We start from the raw sequence: 23,745 nt of genomic DNA, 5'->3' as shown, positions 1-23,745 counted from the left end.
CTTCTTTCATTTCCGTATAAATTTTATCGTCATTGGAGGCAGAATGTGGAACTTGATAGACAATTGGCTTTATCCAGTAAGGCCACCCTTAGTTCTTTGTAATAATTAATGGGATTTTTGATCCACAATTCCTATTGCAAGAGTTCATACATATCTTTTTCTCAATAAAAACCAAAATCATAAAACAGCAGAATATCCAGTCTATGCCTTTCTATAATCTTTTCTTTTGCCTATGCTGTGCTTATTAAATGGTTCTCTTCCAGCGTTGTTTGTGGGTTGTTTTTTTTTTTTTCCACTTCATTCACAGAATAAATATATGCCCTCTCAAGTGGCCGTCTTTTGGTTAAATGAGCATTTTTTTTTTTTTTATTTTCTGTGTCTTACAGCAGACTTTCTGTATGTCATGCGTCTTGCTTCTCCGCATTCTTTCACAGGCAACCTATTTCCTAAACATGAAGCAACACAGCTAAGTACAATACTTCAGACATGATCCAACTGAGAACTTTGAAAATTAGCATATATTCCTGGAAATTCCTATTGCATCCCATGATCTCATTTACCGTCTTGCTACTGGATGAAAGTCCTTCAGTGAGCCAGGTGATCTCATGATCAGGTGATCTCATGATCATGGTTAAATGGCCTGTTTGTTCTTTTGTCAAGATTAACTGATGAACTCCCGCAGTGCAAAATCAATTCTTGGTGTTGGTACATAAGTGCATGATCCCAAATTTTGTATTATTTTTTTTTCTTTCCATTGACATTACCCCAGCCCTCAAGGCCATTCTTTTTCTGTGATATTACAGTACAATCCATCTCTGTATTGGCAATATCTCCAACCATCAAACCATCAGTATATTTCATTATTACATTTCTACTTCTTGTGCCAAGGTCAGGAATGGAAATATCAGTTCAAATATTTTCATGAAGTTCAGGAAAATTAGATCTGTCGCAGTTCTCTTGAGAAAATCTATTGATAAGAGAAAATCTATTCTCTTATCAGTGAAATGTCTAATTAATGATATCATGTTAGCCTAATGAAATCTAAATTAGGCACCGGAGGAGTTTCTATGGGAGCTAGCAGAAGGATCATAACTCTGTATTTTTAATTTGATTGAAATTCTATTAAAATCTGAAAATATATCCAAGGATTTCAGAAGAACTGCAGTAAAATACCTAGCATGATGATAAAACCATGACAATACGTAATAGAAAAACTACACCCAACACATAAATTCTTAAATATTATTTGTCAGGCTTCTTAACATTCATTGTACTGTTCCAAAAGCCAGTATTTTTAAAATAACATTGTCATGTTATTGAGTTCAAACTCAATGTTTTTGAGTTTGAACTTCCAATTTTTGAGTCAGTGAAAGGCTCCTTGGTTGCACTTTAAGATTTTTTCAAACATAAAAAGGCAGCAGTTGCCTATTTTTCTGGTGGAACTCAGATTTTGACCTATTCATATGCCTCCAGGATAAAAAAAAAAGTCTTAAAATTAAAACTAAATATTGTTAAATGTTTTAGAGTTGCATGAGTGTCAAATGTAGTTAGGCACATGCAGAACTTTTGAGGCACTAGGGAAAGAGGGCATTTTAAAAATAATTACATACCGTGCTAAATGTTGCCATCATATTGAAATTTCACAAAAAAGGTCATTTCACAAAGTGATTGTTGCTCCAGAGATTTTATATAAGTGGTCTGTACTATTGCAGTTGTACTGAAATAAGAGGACATCCACTGAGATTATGATGGCGAGAGGAATTACATATATTGTGTATTAATCCAACTCTGTCTTACTGTATGAGAATGAACATTCAACATATCAAGACTGAAGGGTGGATATTGGATATGTGGATGTGTGGCAAACTTGAAAAAAAATAAAGCAATGCTGAAATGCTATAGGAAATAACCAAATGGAGTGGAAAGGATTCTGGTTTGGCTGATAGTTTGAGGTAGAAGGGCTGTATTGCAGGGCACTATTTAGATCATGGGGTGCACTGTGAGGGTTAAATAACAGTTGTGGCGAAGACCTCCCTCCTTGATTAGACAAGTGAAAACATTTATTCCAGTTGAAGAGGTTGCTGCAAGTATCCTGCCCTTTGGCAATATACAAACTAAGCTACTAGTGCTGGGCTTCCTGTGTGAAGGTACACCAAGAATTGTTCAGATACGAGAGCTATTATCATAGAATCATAGAATGGTCTGACCTTTAAGACCATCTAGTTCCAATCCCACTGCTATATGCAGGGGCACCTCCCTCTAGACTAGGTTGCTCAAAACCCCATCCAGCCTGGCCTTGAATGCTTCCAGGGAGGGAGCATCCACAACCTCACTGGGCTTACTGCTGAATGCAGCTGTCTTATAATGCAGGATTTCATGAATCAAGCTTTTTGCACCTGAACGTACTGTTTGCAGGAGATACATGTGGCTGATATTCATAGTACTATATTTCGATAGTGTAGGCATTGGCTAACAAAAAAAAAAAAAAAAAAAAAAAAAAGTAATTTTTATTTTTCTGAGTAAAGCTATTGTTATAAGTCACATAAGTGCTCAGGCGACTGCCCTCTCTTTTAAACTCTTTCCGTAACACATTTTCAGCTAGATATCTTTCATCCTGAGACTATATCCAGAGTCCACATTCATTAACCTTCCAAGCATGCCACAAGACTCATCTTTTCATTCCACAGGGATCTGGGGAGATTGAAAGCAACTGGCTTAAAAGAATTACTTGAGCAAGCAGTGTTTCTATTTCCCAAAAAAACTTCAGGAGAGCTAATTTACATTTAATTGCATCTTTTTGAATTTTTCAATTTTTATGTCATTTTAATCGACAAAGCAGAATCTACAGCAGTGTGCAATACTTTATATATGTACAGAGATATCACATCCCCTGAACCTGTGGACGCAGGGAACTGATGGTATTTTAACTATCTGCATACAAGCACCATTGTGTGCAGGGGACTTTAAACACTCAGATAAGAACTTTTTTTACCATCTTTCAAACAAGAAGTCACCTTAAAACATTTTTGTTCTGCTCTTTTCAGGCAGATTTCCATGATGTTCTGACCAGCTATTCTTTTTCCTTCTATGACTTCTTTCCCTTGTGATCATGTTGAGGCATATCATCTTTCAAATTATGAGATAATCTCTCTAAAAGAAACATGGCCTTTTCCACAGTTGCTGCCTACATAGCTAAAAACTAACACCACAAACACCAGGAAAAAAAGCTGGAGAGCAATTCTGCAATGCTTTGGGCCCAGCAATAGCACAAAAAAGCAAAGGATAGAAACACCCAAAGCTCATACTTCAGAGGACATTCTCACCATGTAGCAATACTGAGTCACTGCAAAGCAAAAACCATCTGTTGATCTGGACACAGATACCACGTGTCAGTTAACAGGAAACAGTTCCACTGAAGAATCTAACTACAGCGTTAATCTCTGTATAGACAAATTTCCAGACCTTCTAGTTTGTAAACTGGGAGCACCAAAGCTCCATTTTGCCTTTTTATTTTTATTTTATTTTATTATTATTATTATTATTATTATTATTATTATTATTTGTCTTTTTTGAAACCATGCAAGCGATTGCCTGTTTGGATACATCTGTCTGTACAGATTGGCCAGTACCATGAGGCTTCCAAATAATGAGTCTAGATGTTCTCATCAACATCTAAGCACTCATAGCCAGTGACACATAACATCCCCACCTTTTGAGTAGGCAGTGCCTTCCCACTCCTCCTTTTCATTCACACTGCTATGCAACTTAGCCAAGTTGGAACAACTCTAAATCCCAGGAAAATGTCATATTACATTTTTGCCTGTAATGATATCCCAGTCATCAGCTATTGATTAAAGAGAGAAGGGTGCAGTCATAATTAACGCACTGTATCATGAAATATTTAGGCTCTTGTAAAGGGACCAATCAGCCTTAATTAAAGCTATGTTTAACTAAGCTTTTTAGGATGGGGTCTATTATTTGCTGTGCTCCTGCCACATGTAGCTCAATAGGATTCAGCACTGCTGTGGCCTTTAGGTGTTATCACAATATAAAGAATGCATAATAACTACATAAGTAAAAAAACCCTTTTTCCCAGCTTCCGAAGGCATTGCATTTCAATTCCCTTAATGACCATACAGTTTGGGTCATCTGTATATAAATGTTTAGCTCCATTGGAGCAACACACATTTGCTGTATAGGTAGCTAATTCACTTCATGGGTGTAATGTTTTGGATCAAAGCATTTCCAAATTTATGTTGATGAATTAGATTTCAGGTGGACAAGACCCCCCCAAAAAACAGATAAATTTTTAAAAGCTCTGCATTAGGGAAGACATTCTTAATAATTTAAAATGAGACAGTAGTTCTTTTCAAATTAAATTTAGTCCTTTTAGGTACAATTATCTCGAAACTATTTTTCTCAAAGAACCGTCAGCATTCTTTAGAATGAAAGTGCGATTTTATATTGAATCAACTGTTACTGAAAAGATCACCTGATTGAGGACTTTCTCCCTCAAGTTGAAGCAACAAAGCAATGTTGTTTCAAAAAATCTAATTTTTAATTTCCATCATGCATCTGAAATCCATGATTTAAAATTAATGCCAAATGAGATTAAAAATCCTCACACAAATTAATTTTGTATACTGCAGGAGAAAGGATTTTGGCTTTTATGCATGCATATTAACTTAATTGTTTGCCCCTTGAAAACAGCAAGTAGCCTAGAGCATTTGAACTCTAAATGTGCTCATTTAAAGCAAAACATTGTATTTGGCAAAAATCATCTAGGAAATCTCTAAAAAAGGTCTGCAAATTTTTCAGGGAGAAGGATTAAACACAAACAGTGGGAAAGAAAGACAAAGAAGACCATGTAATTAAAAAATGCTAATAGATGATTTCACCACCAGGTAAAAATCACATAGCATTCATTTCCAAAGAAGACAGGCTAGCTTTCCTGGAGATATCTTGAAGGAAACGGCTTATCTCCTGGAAAAAAAAAAAAAAAAAAAAGAAAAGAAAAAAAAAAAAGAGGGAGGGGGCTGGGGGGAGGCTTTGAAAAGCTTGTGAAATTGCCAGCAGGAAATGAAATGACCACCATAGATAAGAACTCCATCAGGTTGTAAACGTATAGGAATAGGGTTAACACTTTGGTTGTTATTCAAAAGCAAATGAAAGATGAGCTTATGATAACAAGCTTGGATTAGGACTCAGAAGATCTGAGTTCATTTCTTGGCTCTGTCATAATCTCTATTTGTAATTTTGGGCCAAAGCTTACATTTGGCATAGACTGAAGAAAGAAAGCAGTATCCTCTTTGTATTGTTAGGGAACTGAGACCCAGAGATAATACTAGCCAAGGATTCACGACATTTTATAGGCATTTATATTTCCAATAAATTTCCCTGCAGAGAAAGGTGACTAACTGAGAGCTGAGAGGTATCTCTGTGGGTGTGATCCTCCAATTACCTCTGTGTTTCTGTTTCCTCATTATAGCATTCAGACAATAAATCCTTTCTCCCACAGCTTGAACAAGGGCTGTTTTTTGTAGGTTGCTATTTTTTAATTTTCACTAGGCTAAGATATAAACTCTCTTTTTACACAGTCATTTATATATTTCTTAGAACTTTACAGTCTTATAGAGAGGAGCCAAGAAGTTTCTATGAACCATTAACTAGACATTACATGTTTATATATGTATAAGTATATACTCATTCATCTCAGATACTTACAGAGTACATCTCCTTATCTTATTACTGCCATCATCCTAGACCACAGTAGCAATAATGAAAATAATGTGACTATATTGATGGGTCAGTGTCAAGTCTTACACAGCAATTCACAACTTCCCATGACATGGGCTAAGTTTTGACACTGACTGGAACTGAACACAACACTTCAGCTGAAACTCAGCATTACTTCATCCGTCCCTTGCTTTTTATTTCCTTTCCCCCGCTGATATTCCAAAGCTACTAGAGTTACACTCATGTGAATGAGATCTGAATCCTGTCCATTGGCAACAGTTACTCAAAACAGGAAATGGGATCTTTCAAATAACAATAGGTGGGAACAGTGAGTAAAGGTTCACTATGTGGTAATGGTGCTGAGTCTTTAACGACTGTGTTTACTTCTCTGTGTCCCAAGGAAGGGCAAGGTGCTGAAAGGCCACAGTTCATTTTGCTCTCCAATACGTTTGCCCATGTGTATATCAGATGCAGTATCTAATTTTGCAGCTGATGTTAATGGAGAGAAAAAAACAAGCACTGGCTCCCATTTCTCAAGGTAAGAAGGCACAGTTAGATTGCTATCCTATGCCAGGGCACTGAAGGAACAAGTCAAATTACAAAGGGCCAGAAGGATCATCCCATGCCCTGTTGATTGGAAAGCCCCCTATTTTTGCAGCAACATACTAGGTGCTTTGTTTTCCTCCTGTGCACCCTAGAAAGGAATACTGTGATGCAGAGGGAAACCCTTACAACCCACATAACACACTTAGCATACGGTAAGAGCAGAGATGTGATGAGCTGGGAAAAGGATCCCAGGCCAAGTGGTTCATTTCTAGTAAAGGTCTGCCATTCTCGGCGGGGGCATCCACATAACTCCTTGCCTAGTCTCGCCTTGACTAATTCCCAGAAAAGGCAGTTTCACGACTCCAAGAAAGCCATTCCTACTTCTAATTGGCATCACTCCTTAGAAATAATTATTTGCATTCTTCTTTGAAAGTTCGCAGTTATAATCTAACTCTATATGCTTCTACTAATCCTTACTTGACCAGACACGAGGCACAAAGGAGACAGTCCAGGTGCTGCTAAACACTTAAACATCATCAGCCCTTCAGTCTCCTGATTCACAGAATGATTGGTATATGTTGGGTTTCTGGTCTCATTACTTACTAAATTTGGCGGAATTAAGTTTCCCAGCACAATGCACTGCTAGATAATGGTCACTAATTAGCAATGGGGAAAAAAAAAAAAAAAGAAAGAAAAGGAAGAATTGGCCATAAGAAAATGACAAAATGCCCAGCAACACTATTTATTTCCCTAGCTCAAACTGCTTTTTCACCACTAATCATAGCAGTTTCTGCTCCTCCACCTCAAGGAGTAGTCAGTAACTTTCTGAAAGCAGCTGGTAACTTGGCATCAGTCAAGTCTCAATTGCTTGTATTCATTACTTTTTATGATGGCACTTATCCTAAAATCCACATCTTTTCTAAAAATGCTTTGCAAAGAAAGTGTACTTCTCTTATCCCTTTTCATTCATTTCCTATTATTTTATTTTATATTTGTTTTTAAGATTAGAAATTCATCTCTTCTAAAACTTCAAAGATTTTATAGACAGCTGCTACAGAAGTACACATAATAAAATTCAGACACCGTAAACAGTGCTAACATTTTTGGAGTTTTAATTTACCCTGTATAGTAGTAGAGCTTTTAAATACTTAAGACACATAAGTGATATCTGCTATATTACAAACCACAAAACATCTTTTTGAATGGAACTTACAACTATTAATAATACAGTTGTGTACTACTGAATGAACTGCTCAGCTGAGGATTTTGTAGAAATACAGTCTGACACTTTGCTAATGCTCTCACCTAGGAAAAAAAAATGAAAGTGGTTATGTTTTCTTGATAAATATGTTCAGTATCTATGCATCAGGGAGAAAAAAGAGAAAAAAAAAGAACTACTTAAAACAGAAAGACACCACTGGCATGTGAGGAAATAGGTCTAATACCTTGGTTGAGAATAGTCCTGGAATTAAGGACTGTCACCAGTAATTACAGCACTGACAGAATTTTGTTCCAGTGCCTGCCATGGGAGCAGAAAATGTACCTGCCTTCAAGGTGAAGTTACACAGACTTGAGGAAGATGTGCTGCACTACGCATGCCTGAAAAAGGATTATGTCATCATCTTTCGTTCTAATAAAGCTTCTAAGTGCTAATGGAGCTCACATACCAATTCCCAGTGTTATCTTCTCAGCAACACTTTATGCATATCTAGGAGTATAAATTAAGCACAGGAGTTTAAAAGAATGAACTCAAAGGCTGTGTAGCAGGGGAACTACAGACAGGACATAGCTTTGGGCTTGGTATGAGGAGTAAAAAGGAAAAAGGAGAAAAACAAAACAAAGTAAAAATAACATAACCACTTCTCTTTGATTTTTTACTTAGTCGTGGGTCATTGGTTCACCTTCTGTTCATATTAGCTAATGACATTTTTTCTCCTCCATTCTAGTTAATTCTTTACCACTATTTGTAGGGAAACAACTCATCTAGCCTAACATATTACTGTATCTGCTGAACAAGTTCTGGTTGTTTACTAAAATGTTTACTTATTGTGTTATTGTGATGATTTCTTTTTAATTCTTTTAGCTATCACTGCCTTATACAATCTTGTGGTCTGCAATGTAATTCTCTAATTTTGCTTCTGCCAGGGTGACAGATCAGGAAACACTCCAGTTGCTTGCCTATTCATAACAGTTCTATTTATATGTCCTCAAAGAGCATTTACTTTATCTGTGCTAGAATCACATTGCATGCTAGTTTTCCATTTAGCAACTTACCACCTCAGAAGCAGAGCATTTTAAGTAGTGCTCTCTGCAAACTGACAATGCTTTCATGTACTTGACACACTTTCTCTCTCTTTTCCCCAAATAAAGCCCATTTATCCTAATCAAACCACTAGCTATTGATTTCTGTCCATTCCATATAACCTCCCTGCATCTGGCATACATGAAGCATTTTCAGGAGGTTTCCTCCTCTTCATACTCTCAGCACTGAGTACAGCACAGAGCAAGCTAACGTGCCCTCTAAAATCGCATGAATATTCTCACAACAGAACAGGTGCTCCCCCTGCCTCATGCAGAGCTCAGCCCACCTGGAAAACACCGTCTGTCGCCTGCTACGCTGGCTCACAGATTTTCCAGGAACATTCCACCAGCCCTGGCAAAGTGGTTACTACAGAGAAGTGGTGGGGCATTTAATGTGATAATATAGCTTTTCAGACAGAACCTTATCAAAATTAATGAGCCAAAAACACAGAAACAAAAATAAAGCACACAGGGTTGGTTTTTGTTTTCTTCCTTCCTTCCTTCCTTCCTTCCTTTCCTTCCTTCCTTCCTTCCTTCCTTCCCTCCTTCCTTCCTTCTCCCTTCCTCCCTCCCTTTTCCTTCCTTCCTTGCTCTTTCTTCCTTTCCTTCCTTCCTTCCTTTCTTTTCTTTCTCTTTCTTTGTTTCTTCCTTTTTCTTTCTTTCTTTCTTTCTTTCCTTCCTTCCTTCTTTCTTTTTCTTTCTTTCTTTCTTTCTTTCCTTCCTTCTTTCTTTCTCTTTCTTTCTTTCTTTCTTTCTTTCTTTCTTTCTTTCTTTCTTTCTTTCTTTCTTTCTTTCTTTCTTTCTTTCTTTCTTTCTTTCTTTCTTTCTTTCTTCTTTTCTTTTTCTTTCTTCCTTTTTTCCTTTCTTTCTTTCCTACACCTATTCATAAATCAATGACCTTAAAGGGATAAGTTGGCTGATTACCCTAGCTGTTGAACAGTCTTACTTAAAGCCATTGTGCAACTCTGCAAGCAGAGCACTGGCATTTGGACTAATCCTATATAACACGTACTCATTTTTTTGCTACTTTTATAGATGACAGATCATACAGAGTTAAAAACACACTTATGGAAAGTAAGTCTGTGACTACCTCCACATAATCAGGGGCACACATCCAGATTCAGCTGTAAAGCAATCTCAAGAAATCTATCCAAGGAGCTAAATAGCTGTATTCCTTCCCTGCCCATTAGCACTGCCTGTTCTGTACACATGCTTCGACACCCTTCACCACTACCATCAATGAACAGCCCTCGGCTCTAAATCAAGATGCCACTGTCCCTGCTTGGCATATCTAAATAAAGTGCTGTGGTCCCAAGGGACTGACTGTTTTCTTTTTTTTCTTTCTTTTTACTTAGAACATATTTTCATGTAAAGTTTTCAAGGTAAATTCTACCCTGACTCATGATTCAAAACAATGCTAGTAATATAAAATAGATATCTGAAACTTTACTACTAGGTATAGATTAAAGAAAGCCATTAAGATCAAACTCTACTTTTAATTAATTTTCTTTTCTTTTGAGTCCTATTAAAACTTGTCCTCATATTTAATATCCTCCACAGACTGCAATAAATTCCCTCTAATTCACACTCCATTCTTTCATTCAGACTGGCCACTGTTGGCACCTCTCCCTTCAGCTTAATTCCATGGAAGTGTCTCCCAAACATCAGCATTTTATAGACTTACTATTTCATTTTAATTCCTGATAAAAATACACTGAGTAAGGACACCAAATTTGTTCATGCTACAGTCTTGCCTATTCTTTCACACTTGGGATTGAAGCCCGTATGCTTCAAACTCCACATGTAAACTTCACCCAGCCTGCAAGGAGCCCAGACCTCTGGCACACAAAGCACAGCTAAAAACAGGTGAGCTTAAAATAAACAAATAAATAAATAGCAGACAGTGGCATTCACTGTCCCTTTGTCTGAAACTAAAAGCTTACCCAAAGAGTGAACAGGCCAGTTGTACAAACACTAACGATTTCCAGAGGTGTGTTACTGAGTTATATATGACTAGAACACACATCGCAGCCCAGGCCACAAAACACACAGCTAAAAGTATGCTCAAATTAAGTGCATAATTCACTTTTTTAAGAAAGTTTATTATTATTATTATTATTATTATTGGTGGTGGTTTGTTTCTCCCTGTACATTTCTTCAGAGGATATGGCTTTGGTCAGAAGCTGACCCAAACTTTCTGGACTTTCAGGGGGTTAGCAAGGCAATTTTGGAAAAATATTCATATGATTGACCATGTGAAGCCAAGTAAAAAAATTATTTACTAAGCGAGCTCAGTTTTCCGGATTTGAGTTCTGGATCTTTAGCATCAGTTTGTTTTTGTGACCCTACAATAATGTTGTTATTGACTTTAGGCTTTTTTTTCCTCCATAGACAGAAGAAAACCCAATCAGGAGCAGAAGTTGTGTGCTTACAAAATAGCCGTATTAATGGGGTGTAAGAGGCTAGGGAGCAGAAAGCTCAGCTCTGATGTTTTGACTCCTCTCACCACTAATTCTCAGATAACAGCGGGCAGATGAACCGAACATGAAGTTACCATTTGTAGTTAACTAGCAACAGGGATAAGCAGGGAAGTAGAAATAATAGACAAAAACATTACCGGAAAATGAGACGCCTTTTTATTAAAGAAGCTCATTGGCAGTATTTGTTCCTCCTGCTGAACATAACTTCAGAAAACTAACACTGCATTTTGTTTAATTGTACAAAGAAATCCAAATTACTGATAAGGATCAGTGTTAAGGATGTGGGTACCCTGATACCAACAAACACCTATTTTGGTGGAAGCGCACACCGAATGGGATGAACTTCTGCAGGATGCTGCCTGAGGTGCAGCCTGGGAGCTTGGGACATGTCCCTGTCACAGAGATGTACTTTGGAAGACCCTCATTCAAGCAATAGTCTCCTCACAACAGAACTAAGGATTTATTCCTGCTCACAGACAAAATGATGCGCAGCAGACCTGCCCGCAGGCTGCAAATACACCTCGATCTCATCTCACGAGACCTGTAAGGAAAGCCTTCAGAGTGAGGCAAGGTCACAAAGCCACCCCCACGCCCGGACGCTCACAACCCCCCGCTCAGCGCAGCGGCCGCCTCACGACCCGAGCGGCTCCGCAGCGCCCTCCCCGCTCGGCGCCGGCAGCGCCACGAGCGGCCGCTTCCCCTCCCCCGTACGAGCAGCTCGCTCGCCGCACAAGCACACACCTCCCTCCCAGAAAAAGCAGTCGCTTCCCTCTTTATACCCTGCTAAAAATAGCCTGCAGCCGAACTCGCCAATCAGGAGGGGGCGAATTTCGAATCGGACCAATGGCGGGAGCCGTCACGGCCAGGCTCGGTCACGCCAGGAGGAGCCGCGATGCTTGCCGAGAGCCGATTGGGCTCCTCTGACATCATTGGCACGCGGGGCGCGGAGTGCGTGGCGGAGATTGGGCCGCGCCGGCGGGCGGCGTCATGGGATCACGCGGGGCGGGGGAGGGCGCGGGGGCGGGGGCGGCGGAGCGGCCGGGCGCAGCTTTGAATAGGGAAGTTTTGCAGGGGGTTACATTTGCAGCCAGCGCCGTGTTTGCAAATATTGAGCCCGCTCCTGAGCAAGTGTCCACCGCCGGCCGCGGGAGGGGAGAGCGGCCGCCTCGGGAGACGTCCTGCCTTGCTGTGCAATTAAACTTTGCATGAAACTTCGGGTCTTTTTTCCTCCCTAAGCTCGCCAAGGAATTAATTTCTATCTATTTGTATATATCTATATATATATACAATTTTTTTTTTCTTCTCTGGAGGAAGGGGGGGGGCTTGGAGACTGAGAGCAGAGGGCTGACACCCCCCGCACACACCCCTCGAGCCCCGCACACAGGAGGCAGCTGTCCGTGTCCGCGGCCGCCAGCACGGACTTTGTTGTTGCAACTTGAGACATGGATGTGCTCCCCATGTGCAGCATCTTCCAGGAACTGCAGATTGTGCACGACACGGGCTACTTCTCGGCCTTGCCGTCCCTGGAGGAATATTGGCAACAGGTAAAGCAGGATATCGGTGTTGTTGTTGTTGTTGCTGTTGTCGGTTTTTCTTCTTTTTTTTTTTTTTTTTTTTTTTTCTTAAAGCCGTATTAAAGGATGAGCGGATTTAAAAAGGAGGAAAAAAAAAAAACAAAAAAACCCAAGTGTCAGCAGCGAGTTGGGGCAGAATTAAGCACGAACGCACAGAGGTGCTGGGAAGCAGGTGTTTCGCTTTGCGATCAGACGGCGCTTTTTCGGGCGAAGAGTCCCGCGGCGGCCGCACGGAGCGGCGCATCCTCCGACTCCGTCCTTCCACGGCCGCTCCGAGCCCCGCAGCTGTGCTGTGCAGAGCCGTGCTGCGGGGCTGGGGTTCGACACGGCCCCGTCCGAACCGGCCGCGTTCTGATCTTGTTGTCATTTTATTATTGATTGTTTCTGACGACGACGGGAAAAGCTTGCAGCGGTGTACGTGCACATCTGTATTATTGTTTCGTGTATATATATATATATATATATGTACACAGTATATAAACACATATATACAATGTATATATACACGCACATATACAATGTATGTATACATGTGTGTATATATATATATATATACACAATGTAGCTGTTTCCGAGCACAGAGAGCTGTGCGGAGTTGTCAGTCATATGACAGTGCTGATTGCCTCAGTCGGAAAGGAGGAAGAACGGAGGCTCCTTCCCTTTAATGGACATATTTAGTTGGGTTGCTTTTTTTTTTATTATTTTTTTCCCCCCTTTTGTGCCCTGATCTGATCCAAGCAAGGCGGTGTGCTCTGCTACTGTACCCCGGTCCCGGGGACCGAGCCCAAAACCTGCCACCACCTCACAACCTTCCAATTCCCGAGAAGAACGAAATGCAAAGTGTTGCAAACCTTCACATGCCTAATTGTATGCAATGCGAATTGTATGCAATCCTATGTGCTTTCTTTTTCTTTCTTTCTTTCTTTTTTCCCTCCCCCCTTCCCCTTTCAGAGAGGCAGCTCCATAGTACGTGATTGAAATGGAGCTAAGTAGTTTCCTTCAGGCATTCGGGCTCTTGGCGCAGGGCCAGCCCTCTTTCCCAGTAGCCTTCAGAGGCATTTAAACTCGGAGAGAGCTTCACTCCGGCCCCCATTACTAATCTACCTAATGAGGAATTCAAATTAGCCCGGAATATTAAACTTTAACAAGATCTCAATAAATGCATTTCCTCCCATTTTCTTGGAAAATCAATACACTATTGTGTCATCCCTCTAGAAACCTTTTTTGTTTCCAGCGTGCATTGCAAACCAATTATAGGCAAATACATGAACAGTACGTGCAGTGGTGGGCTTGTTTTTGTGTTGTTTGTTTGTATTTTTCCTTTTTTTGCCCACACTCCCGGCCTGGCCATGACATGTGACCCAGTTTTGTAAAGCAGTGCTCCCATAGACAGATGGGAAGGGGCTGTGAGGGGAATGTGTGGCATTTGGGATCAGGTTTTGCAACCATGATGATCTTGCTAAAATAAGTAGAGTTCGGTATGGAAACTTGGTGTGTCCTTTTTCTGAGTAATGCTTCCATATGGATTGTTTCCTATAGTGGAAAGAAAAATCCCAAAACATCAGCTTGTTGCCATAACAGTTCATACCCCCTTTTGGTTCTCTGAAAATGGCTAGAAAGTCAGCGAGGTGAGCTGCAACTGAAAGCCACAGCTTTACCCATTTAGGGTGGTTTTGTTTTTTGTTATGTTTCGTTTCATGGAACACAGGGGAATGCAGTCGGGGGGGGGAAAGGGGGAAAGCTTTCCATGTACTGTTGCATGTATGTTTGAGCACTTTCTTGGCAGCTGGACAGAATTTTATAAGGAAGTCTCCTTTGGCATTGCGTGAAAGAAAGAGAGCGATGACTCATGCAGTTGTACTCTTGGCCAGTAGATAAAGTTCTTGTTCATTGTGGGACTCCCAGCAGGACCTCAGAGTAATTTCCCGTTTTGTATCGTATAGAATAGGACATTTCTGTTCTGGAACTTTTCCTCACTTCTGTTGTTGAAGTTCCCCGTGTTTCTCCAACCATGCACAGAGCAGTGTGAGCAATGTGGCGTGCATGCTAGTGTGCTTGGAAGTGACATTCTTTGAAAGTCGGGCGCACTGTGTTCTCATGCACAGGAAATGGGAGGATGTCTGCTGCTCCACTGATGTCCCCACAGGACGGACAGCAGCTCTGCGGCCATGCTGAAACAGGGCTTTGTTTTCTGACAGGGCGTTGGGGTTTCAGCACATTGTGTTCACTTGGGTCTTCTCAGCCTTGTGTTTGCGCAAGAGGGATGCAAACAACTTGACATTAGACAGGGAGTGAGAGTGCAGGGTGACTATTTGTTGTGGTTCTCTACAGTCCTTTTCAATGTCAGCCTCCTAAAAACATGGATTTATGATGAGAACGAAGATAATTTGAGTGATTCATTAGAATGCTATTTTGAAAACTAAAGCTGACTTGCACCTTCAGCTGTGCATTTGAACTCCTGCCCAGGTCTCAAGAACCAATTTCTTTTCATCGTGGCAGTCACCTAGTTACGGCTGGAGAAGCCTGTAATTTGTTTTGAACCTAGAAACCTCACATCGAATGCGCTACATTCCTATATGCTTTTTGAAGTGTAAAATACAACTGAGTTTATTTTTAAGCAAGCTTCTAACTTTTCCCTTTTTTACCCTTTTCTTTCACGTAGACGTGTTTGGAGCTTGAGCGGTATCTTCAAAGCGAACCTTGCTATGTGTCTGCATCTGAAATCAAATTTGATAACCAAGAGGATCTCTGGACCAAAATTATTCTGGCACGTGAGAAAAAGGAGGAATCTGAACTGAAGACTGCATGTGTCTCAAAGGAGGACAGCTCTACCAGTCAGAACTTAGAGACCAATAGTTTGAACTCAGATGTGAGCAGTGAATCTTCAGACAGCTCTGAGGAGCTCTCACCCACCACCAAGTTTACCTCTGACCCTATAAGTGACGTTTTGACCAATTCAGGAAACTTGTGTTCGTCTGTTACTTCCACTCCCCCATCGTCTCCTGAGCTGAGCAAGGAGCCTTCTTCCCAGCTATGGAATTGTACGCCGGGTGAGTTGCATTCACCGGGGAAAATTCGTACCGGTACCGCTGGAAAGACTGCAGAAAAAGGTACACCCGCCAATGGGGACACCTCGCCAGATGGCAGAAGGCGTGTTCACAGGTGTCATTTTAACGGTTGCAGGAAAGTTTACACCAAAAGTTCACATCTGAAAGCACATCAGCGCACTCATACAGGTTAGTAACCGAACGCTCGCTAAGAGTTGGCAAGTCCTGCAGGGAATACCCCTGATGATGGGGGTTTCACAGCCTTACACAAGCGCTGGGTGGGAGCCCAGGTTTGGAGAGATGATGTAATAGTGCTAGAGGCTTACCAGAACAGACGACATCACTTCCTCATTCCCTTCATCAGCCAGCCAAAACCAAGGCACTTGGCTGTCGATGAGCCCGCTGTCATAGCAAATAGGAACAGCTTGGTTAACTGGGCAGTGCTTGGAAAGCTACAGATTTGTGTGGCCTTGAAGAGCCACTGGCCAAAATACACACTAGATCTTTGTGCACATTTATTACTAAAGCAAAGGGAAATGAGACTTTCTTGGGGAGAAAAAAAAAAAAAAAAAAAAAGCCAGGAACTGTATATCCAAAAGTTGGACAGATCACAAAGTAGCATAAGAACCTGTCTTCATGGTCCTCTCTACATTGAGTCTATTCAACCAGACATCCAAAGAGCTTGAGTCGATAAATTACAGCTATAGTAGTAAATAATTTAACAGTTTGGTGTGCTGTCATGTCAGCAAAAATCTTGGAAAGCCACAGTCTGTTGTAGTTCTTTGAACGTTTCTTCCTAATTGGACTTGCAAATGTATGACTGTATAATTTCATCCCAAAATACTGAGTTACAGCATTGTATTGTTACGGAGCCTGAACTGGAAAAAAAACAGTCCTGTGTGTTATTGGGAAAGAAAGTAAGGAAGGTGGATTCTTCAAGGCTTTTAGAATATATTAGAGTTGAAGTAGTGTGCTGATTTGCTTTTTGAGTATTAATATTCAGCATTGTTCTGTGACAGCTGTTAGATGTGTAGGTCTATGCCTTGGCTCAGTCGTCATTGCTTACTGCAAGGAACTGGCCTGGTGTTCTTGGTGTGCCAGCGCAAAGACCTATGCAGTATTTTTCTCCATGATGTGGAAAGAGAATTCAAGGAACAGATCCTGTTTTGACTCATGAGCTCAGCATTTTGTGGCTTTTATGGGAAGTCTGAGCAAACTTGGATGATCCCATTGTCAAGCAGAAGTCCGATAAAATGAGTTTATTTTGAGGGGAAGAAAGATCTTCCAATGAAACCATGGTGGTTTAGCAGACACAAATAGCTGCCAGCCTCAGAGATATTGCAGAGCTCTTGTCCGGGTGCTGTGTGGCTGAGAGCGTTCCTGTGAATGGAAGTGGCATTTCTCAAATGCTGAAATAGCAATGCTCAAAGTGACATGCAAGCTCTTCCAAGAAAATGTGGCTCAGCAGAAGGAGGTTGCATGTTATAGAGCTGAGTGTGTGACAGAGGGCTTTGATGCAATACAGTAGCCTAATTGCACTTGGGAGCATCGCTGTGCTGTCTGTAATCACCTTTGGGGTCCATGCTACCTGTTCGGGAGTCGGTGCTATTACAGATGAACAGGAATGTTAGAAGGTTGCATTTCTTTGTCTCCTGTGAACCTATTAAATCGCTTTTTTCGATAAGAATGAGATCAGTTGATGTAGTGTTGCAGCAAAAGAGTTAGGAAGGAATCGGATGAATTTTGCTTTCTTTGCATCTGAGGCATTCAGATATGTTAAATAGAATTGACTGTCTTTAGGGGGTGGAGGAGGTTTACATAGAAAATGAATGGGATAACACTGATCTTTGTTTGAATGAAGTCATGACTAACGTGTAATCTGCTTTCTTTGTAGGGGAAAAGCCTTACAGATGTTCATGGGAAGGGTGTGAGTGGCGTTTCGCAAGAAGTGATGAATTAACCAGACACTTCAGAAAGCACACTGGTGCCAAGCCTTTTAAATGTAGTCACTGTGACAGGTATGTGACTGAAATGCACCTTTAGAAATAGTTATTTTTAACACTTTGTGGAAAGTGAACCTAGGCTGCCTTTCTTGAGATTAATTTGTGAAGGAATCTCTTGGTGGACACAATTGTGTCTAGTATTTTTAGAGATTCTTATATCTTGATATTGGAGGAAAAAAAATCTGAGTATAGCTTGTAGCCCAATGGGGCACATTAGTGTTGAGAAATCCCTCGTGTTACCTGTTGGTACCTGTAGAGTATCTGGGTGCCTGGGGACACTGTGAGTACTTCCATGTGCCCTGGGATCACAGAATCAAAGAGTAGGTTGGATTGGAAGGGACATGTAAGATCATCTAGTTCCAACTCCCTTCTGTGGACAGAGTTGCCACCCACTAGGTCACATTGCCCAGGGTCCCCTCCAACCTCGCTTTGAATATCTCCAGGGATGGGGCACCCACATAATATGGGGGTCTGAGAATACAGGGGTGCAACCCCCGGCTAACATGCCAATTCTTTCCTTGCAGGTGTTTTTCCAGGTCTGACCACCTGGCCCTTCACATGAAGAGACACCTCTGAACAGGTCAAGAGGTGAATCCTGTGGGCTAAGAGGCGTCAAGGTTGAAGAGCCTTGAGCAGAGGGATGCGTGTTCCAGCCAAAGCATGCCATTTTGCACCCTACCCAGTTGCCTCCAGGACCTCACTTCCTTGAAGGTCTTTTGAGGGCTAATAAGTCATGTAAGAAACGGCATAGCAACCATGGTGCGTGATGTTTGGGGTTTCCTGGACTCATACACTGGTATCTAACCTTCTGAGTGGCTCCTAAGCCTTTGCCGTGAGCATGTGCACTGAGAATGTTAATGATTGGGCGACTGTATGCTATGAGGATCTATTGACGATTGTATGCTGAGGCACATTTTTTTTCTTGTGGTTGTTTTATAACTGTAAGAGAAAAAAAAAAAGTCTGAATGTCTTGTATGTGAGGAATATCTTGTGAGATGGGACGACCACCAATCATTTCCAAGGGATGGGGGGAGGGCTGTCTGCACCTTTTTAGAGGGAAAACAGAGAGGGGAAAGGGGAATTAAAAAGAGTCAGGATGCCAGAATGGAGATGGGGACCTCCCCATTCCTGTGTGAGAGGAGCTTTAGGTGTCTGGTGCAGCTATTAAACGTGCAATGTGTCAAGTAGCTTGTTTTACTTGCTACAGAGCTCATTTGTAATCCATTGTATAAGCTGTGTATTTACAAATGTAACACAACTATAACTTTTCATTATAATACAAAAGTTATTGCATGGTTCTGGGGAACTATATGCTTTTCCATTCTTTAATCAGGACTGCAGTTTTGATTCCAGTTAAGAGCAGCTAAAATACAATTGGTCTAATGTTACATAATGTATGGAACATGAATAATTTTTTCTGTTGGGTGGATAAAACCACTATTGGTTAGAAACTGATTTTTCTCATGCAGCTAATTTTTCTCTTATTTATGCCTTGAGGACTAACTTCTGGTTTTCTAGCTGTTAATGCACTGTTGACCTTAATAATGGTGCCTTATGCAAGTGACCTTCTCTTGTAGGGGGTCTTATACAGGGGTATGGGTGATGCATGCTTTATTAAGGCTCTCTTTTCACCTGGCATTGTACTGTATCAAATGTATAATATGAGGGAAAAAAAAAAAGGTTACTTCCAGGGTCCTCCTTCACAAAGACAAATATAGAGAAAAGTCATTCATGTCAGTACAGTATTTGTTTAACTTAGACAATTTGACTGTGTTACAGTATAATGCATATGCCAATTGAATATCTGACCAGTTCTGCCACCTTGAGACTTTTTATATTGACCTTGCACAACTGTGTATATACACACCCCAACTGTACTTAATATGTTGAGTTTTCATACATATTAAAGATACAGAAGTATTAAAAGATGTATTTGCTTAAAAGGCACAAGTTTCACATCTATATATCTAGCTATCTGTTGGTCATACAGAAAGAAACTATATTACTTTTTTTTTTAAAAGTGGGCAGAAGAATAATTGTGTATGTATATTTGTGTGTACAGTCTGTGTATGTGTGTATATATATAGATAATATATAAATATTTTTTTTAAAAGGAAAAAAATTTAGAACGCATAGCTAGAAAATGCCACAGCCCATCAAAATATTCCCCTCCCAGATATGGTCATTAAGGAGACAAAGAAATGAGAGATACAGTTATTAAAATCTAGTGTTTTTAGAGGCTTTACCTTTAGCTTAATGGTGTGCTAAAGGCTTTGTTGGCATTCAGTCCTTCTCAGACTGCTGACTGTGTTTTGTAGTTATTAGGTTGTCTGGAATAGCGTATCTGTGGCCATTTAAGAATGATCTGAACCGAATATTGGCATGCTAAAAGAATATTAGCTGTGTGCTGATGAAGTACACTCATATTTTGGCCTTCCAGCTTATGGAAGGACTCGTGAGTGAGCTAGTCGTTGTGGTGGTTGAGCTCTAATTTTGCATAGTTCAGCTAAAATGAAGACTGTTTTTTCCTAGAATAGAAATAGTCTGTCCAAAAGCAGTTGTTTTTTTTGTTTGTTTTTTTTTTTTTTAACCAGCTCACTACAGTTGATGCAATGAAACATGTGATCTGTTTCTTTTTCTATTTATTATTGGTCTTGCTTACTATGCTAATACGTTGGTATATCTTTCCTGGAAATGTATGTAGATAAGTGGTTTAGGAAAAAGTATGTGCCAGTGATCTGGTTCTATGAACACACAGGCTTAAATCATTCTCATGTCATTTTTACTTTAAATTGCTTGAAAATGCACTTTCCCCCCTCTCCCCCAAAAAACTAAAATTTCCAGAAAGTGGATTTCTGTTTAGAGTTCAGTTTTGTTTTGTTTTGTTTTTAACTCCTTATTTGCATTGTCCTTGGCTTAGCCATACTTCTGAAAAGCAAGAAAGTAAACAAAAGAAAAAAAATTACCCCAAACAAAAACCATTAAACTTGCACTGGCTTGTCTCAATTGTGAAATACCATCAGACTTGTGTGGATGGGGTGGGGCTGTGTGCCATATGTCAAATGCCTGTAATTTTCTTAACAAGCAAGTACATTTTGTTCAGGTGATAACTGAGCCTCAATCAAGCTGAAAAATAAAAAATAAAAAAAAAAAACATTTTTGCTTGAAATTTAAGAAAAAGTTTCTATTAGTGAAATTTCTTTTTTTGTTTTTGAAGCACCCTGTTATCTAAAGAATCTCTTTGTAAGATTTTTGTAAAGATTTTGTTTTACAAGATTTTATTTGAAATTGTTTTTTGCAAGATTGTTATATTTCTGTATGAATGTATTTTTTATTGGAATAACATAAAAAGAAATTCTTATCAGCATAATGTGTCTGGCTTCATCCTTCTCCTCCCTGGAGGCACGCACACCAAACAATGCCAAATGCTGTGTTGACGCTTTCTCTTGAGTCATCTGATTGCATGTACAAACATCTTTGGGTCAAGTCGCCTTGTGGAAGACAAACTCCTGTGAGAAAGTAACTTGATCAGTAGAAACATAATGTTCTTCCATATCTGAACAGCCGTTGTTGATTCAACTTTTGTCTTAGCAGAATAAATAGTTAACAGGGTTGTTACTGCAAGACCACAACTTGATTCTGAATCATTGGCTCTGAAGAAGTGAATGCACACAGGACAACTTCTGCTTGTGGGGAATGAGATTCTGTGAGCATTTATGGTGAAGGAACCAAACAGTAGATGCCTGGGTAGGAGGCACCTGCCTGTAAACATTTTAGCTGAGTGAGGGCCTTTGAACTGTCATCCATGGGGAAGCAAACCTGACACCTTCAAGGCACAGCTGATGGAAGGAGCCATGTGAAGTCTGTGCTGGCCAGATGAATGGACCTGAGCATTCTGGAGGTCACTAACCTGCTGGTGACCTCCAGCCAGCCAACTTCAAGGCTCTGTGAACAGCAAGAGCAATGGCTCTTCAAAGCATGACTGGCATGCACACCAGCTTTGTACACATGCAGAACTCGTTTTATGTTGCCTTGTGGTTTCTGTTTCACTCCTGCTTGTGTTAAAAATCCCTTAAGCATGGAGTAAAAGCATTGGCAGAAATAGCAAAGTTACATGCTGAGAAACTTGACATTAGGCATGTGAATCGAGCTCCCTGGATTTGAACATCCATAGGTTAAAATTAGAAATGTTCTAAAAATGCTGCAGAGAGAAAAAAAAAAAAAATACATTCAAACGGAGGTGGAAAGGGCATAGCGGGGCGACCCTGGATATGTGCCTCAGCCTTGCAGCAGGCAAGTAAGCAGGCAATGTCTCTGTAGAGGCAAGGGAGAATTGGCAACTTAAGCAAAATCCTGATCTGCAATGGGAGGGAGACAGCATATTTTTCCACTTACAATACCTCTCAGGATGAAACAGAGCGGTTCTGAGAAACTTGTTGCAACAGAAATAATAAAAGGCTACAGAGGATGAGGGCTTGTGACATTTTGCCTTCTATTCTGTATACAGCCTACAAATGGAAATATTTTTAAGAACTGAGCTTGACCTTGGAGCTTCTCCACCCAAAATGTTCAGTGGGTGTGTAATACAGAACAAGGATTGGCAAATTCTTGACTGCTTATGGGGTGTGTGTCATCCAGGGCTGTGCCTTACTGTACCTTCATTACAAAAAAAAGGCATGATAAATCCGCTATTAAGCATGTTACTGAGATGCTGAGATTCCACCCCTTTTTATTTCCAGAGAGATTGTACTAAGGGGGTGTTCATAATAAATAAATAAAGGCTGTTGGCAGAGATATTGGGCAACAAGGAAATGGCAAAGCAGAAAGAAATAGTCATTTCAACATGAACATCTACGACAGACTTGCTTAATTCCAGATTTTGTAACCTAGAGCAAATGAGGAGGGATATGAATTTAAGGGTAAAGATGTCAGGGTAGCTTAGACAGCATGCAGACCTCGATTAGTAGCCTCTGCAAGTTTCAACAACTGCAGCTGAGGTGAAAGCAAGATCAGGGCCTCTGAGCCAACATGTTGTTTCTTACTGCAAAGGTTACACACAGTGTGTTATGTAGGCACACATATGTGCATGCAAGGGTCAAGATGAAACAGCTGAAAACCCAAAACAGAGGTGGTTTTTATTTTTTTTCTTGGGTGTGAACAAATCCTGGCCTTCAAGTGGTCAGTGCAAGCAGGGCAAATCACAGTTTTCCAGCTTGTTTGAACAACTGTGTATTTATTATATATACAGAGGCTTTAAAGTTCACAATAGACAGATGTTTGCTATTTTCTTAAATTGGGTACTTATCTTGTTTGAATGTTACTATCTCTCTCCTTCTAAAGCATATTATGAATTGTCACAAAGAAAACTTAGAATTGTTCCTGTTAAAGCATGTTGAAGACAAACTGTTTAATGATTCCCTCTCTAGAAGTTGTGTACTATTCCTCTGCCTTCATGCCTTTTTCCTTTCCCATTCTTCTTAACCTGAGTATTTATTCTGGGGTGCATTAAAAAGAGCGTGGCCAGCAGGTCGAGGGAGGTGATCCTCCCCCTCTACTCTGCCCTGGTAAGGCCTCATTTGGAGTATTGTGTCCAGTTCTGGGCTCCCCAGTACAAAAAAGACAGGGATCTCTTGGAAAGAGTCCAGCGGAGGGCCACAAAGATGGTGAAGGGCCTGGAGCATCTCCCCTATGAAGAAAGGCTAAGTGAACTGGGTCTGTTTAGCCTTGAGAAAAGAAGACTGAGAGGGGACCTGATCCAGGTCTATAAATATCTAAGGTGTGGAGGGCAGAGTGGTGAGGCCAGACTGTTTTCAGCAGTGTGTGGAGACAGGACAAGGGGGAATGGCCAGAAACTGCAGCATAGGAAGTTCTGCACAAATGTATGCAAGAACTTCTTTACGGTGAAGGTGACGGAGCACTGGAACAGGCTGCCCAGGGAGGTTGTGGAGTCTCCTTGTCTGGAGATATTCAAGACCTGCCTGGACACCTACTTGCGCAACCTGGTGTAAGGAACCTGCTTTGGCAGGGGTGCTGGACTTGATGATCTCTGGAAGTCCCT

At 40.6% G+C, this 23,745-nt stretch overlaps 1 protein-coding gene across 1 annotated transcript; it reads left to right on the top strand.

Moving 5' to 3' along the window:
• The first annotated feature begins 12,092 nt into the window (after window positions 1–12,092).
• KLF6 (KLF transcription factor 6) lies at window positions 12,093–21,057 on the top strand. The gene is made up of 4 exons (XM_085227065.1): window positions 12,093–12,607; window positions 15,300–15,873; window positions 17,579–17,702; window positions 18,212–21,057. Exons 1-4 carry the CDS (start codon window positions 12,506–12,508, stop codon window positions 18,261–18,263), a joined length of 852 nt encoding a protein of 283 aa, XP_085083191.1. The 5' UTR covers window positions 12,093–12,505; the 3' UTR covers window positions 18,264–21,057.
• The last annotated feature ends 2,688 nt before the right edge of the window (window positions 21,058–23,745 follow it).

This window comes from Meleagris gallopavo, chromosome 6, assembly GCF_905368555.1.
Source record: "Meleagris gallopavo chromosome 6, MGAL_WU_HG_1.1, whole genome shotgun sequence".
Classification (NCBI taxonomy): domain Eukaryota; kingdom Metazoa; phylum Chordata; class Aves; order Galliformes; family Phasianidae; genus Meleagris; species Meleagris gallopavo.
This window is presented reverse-complemented; position numbering and strand designations above follow the sequence as displayed.

Coding starts and splice junctions, on each gene's coding strand:
- KLF6 (XM_085227065.1), top strand. CDS start 12,506: ATGGATGTGCTCCCCATGTGCAGCATCTTCCAGGAACTGCAGATTGTG. Junction 15,874..17,578: donor ACATCAGCGCACTCATACAG/GTTAGTAACCGA, acceptor CTTTCTTTGTAG/GGGAAAAGCCTTACAGATGT. Junction 17,703..18,211: donor AAATGTAGTCACTGTGACAG/GTATGTGACTGA, acceptor CTTTCCTTGCAG/GTGTTTTTCCAGGTCTGACC.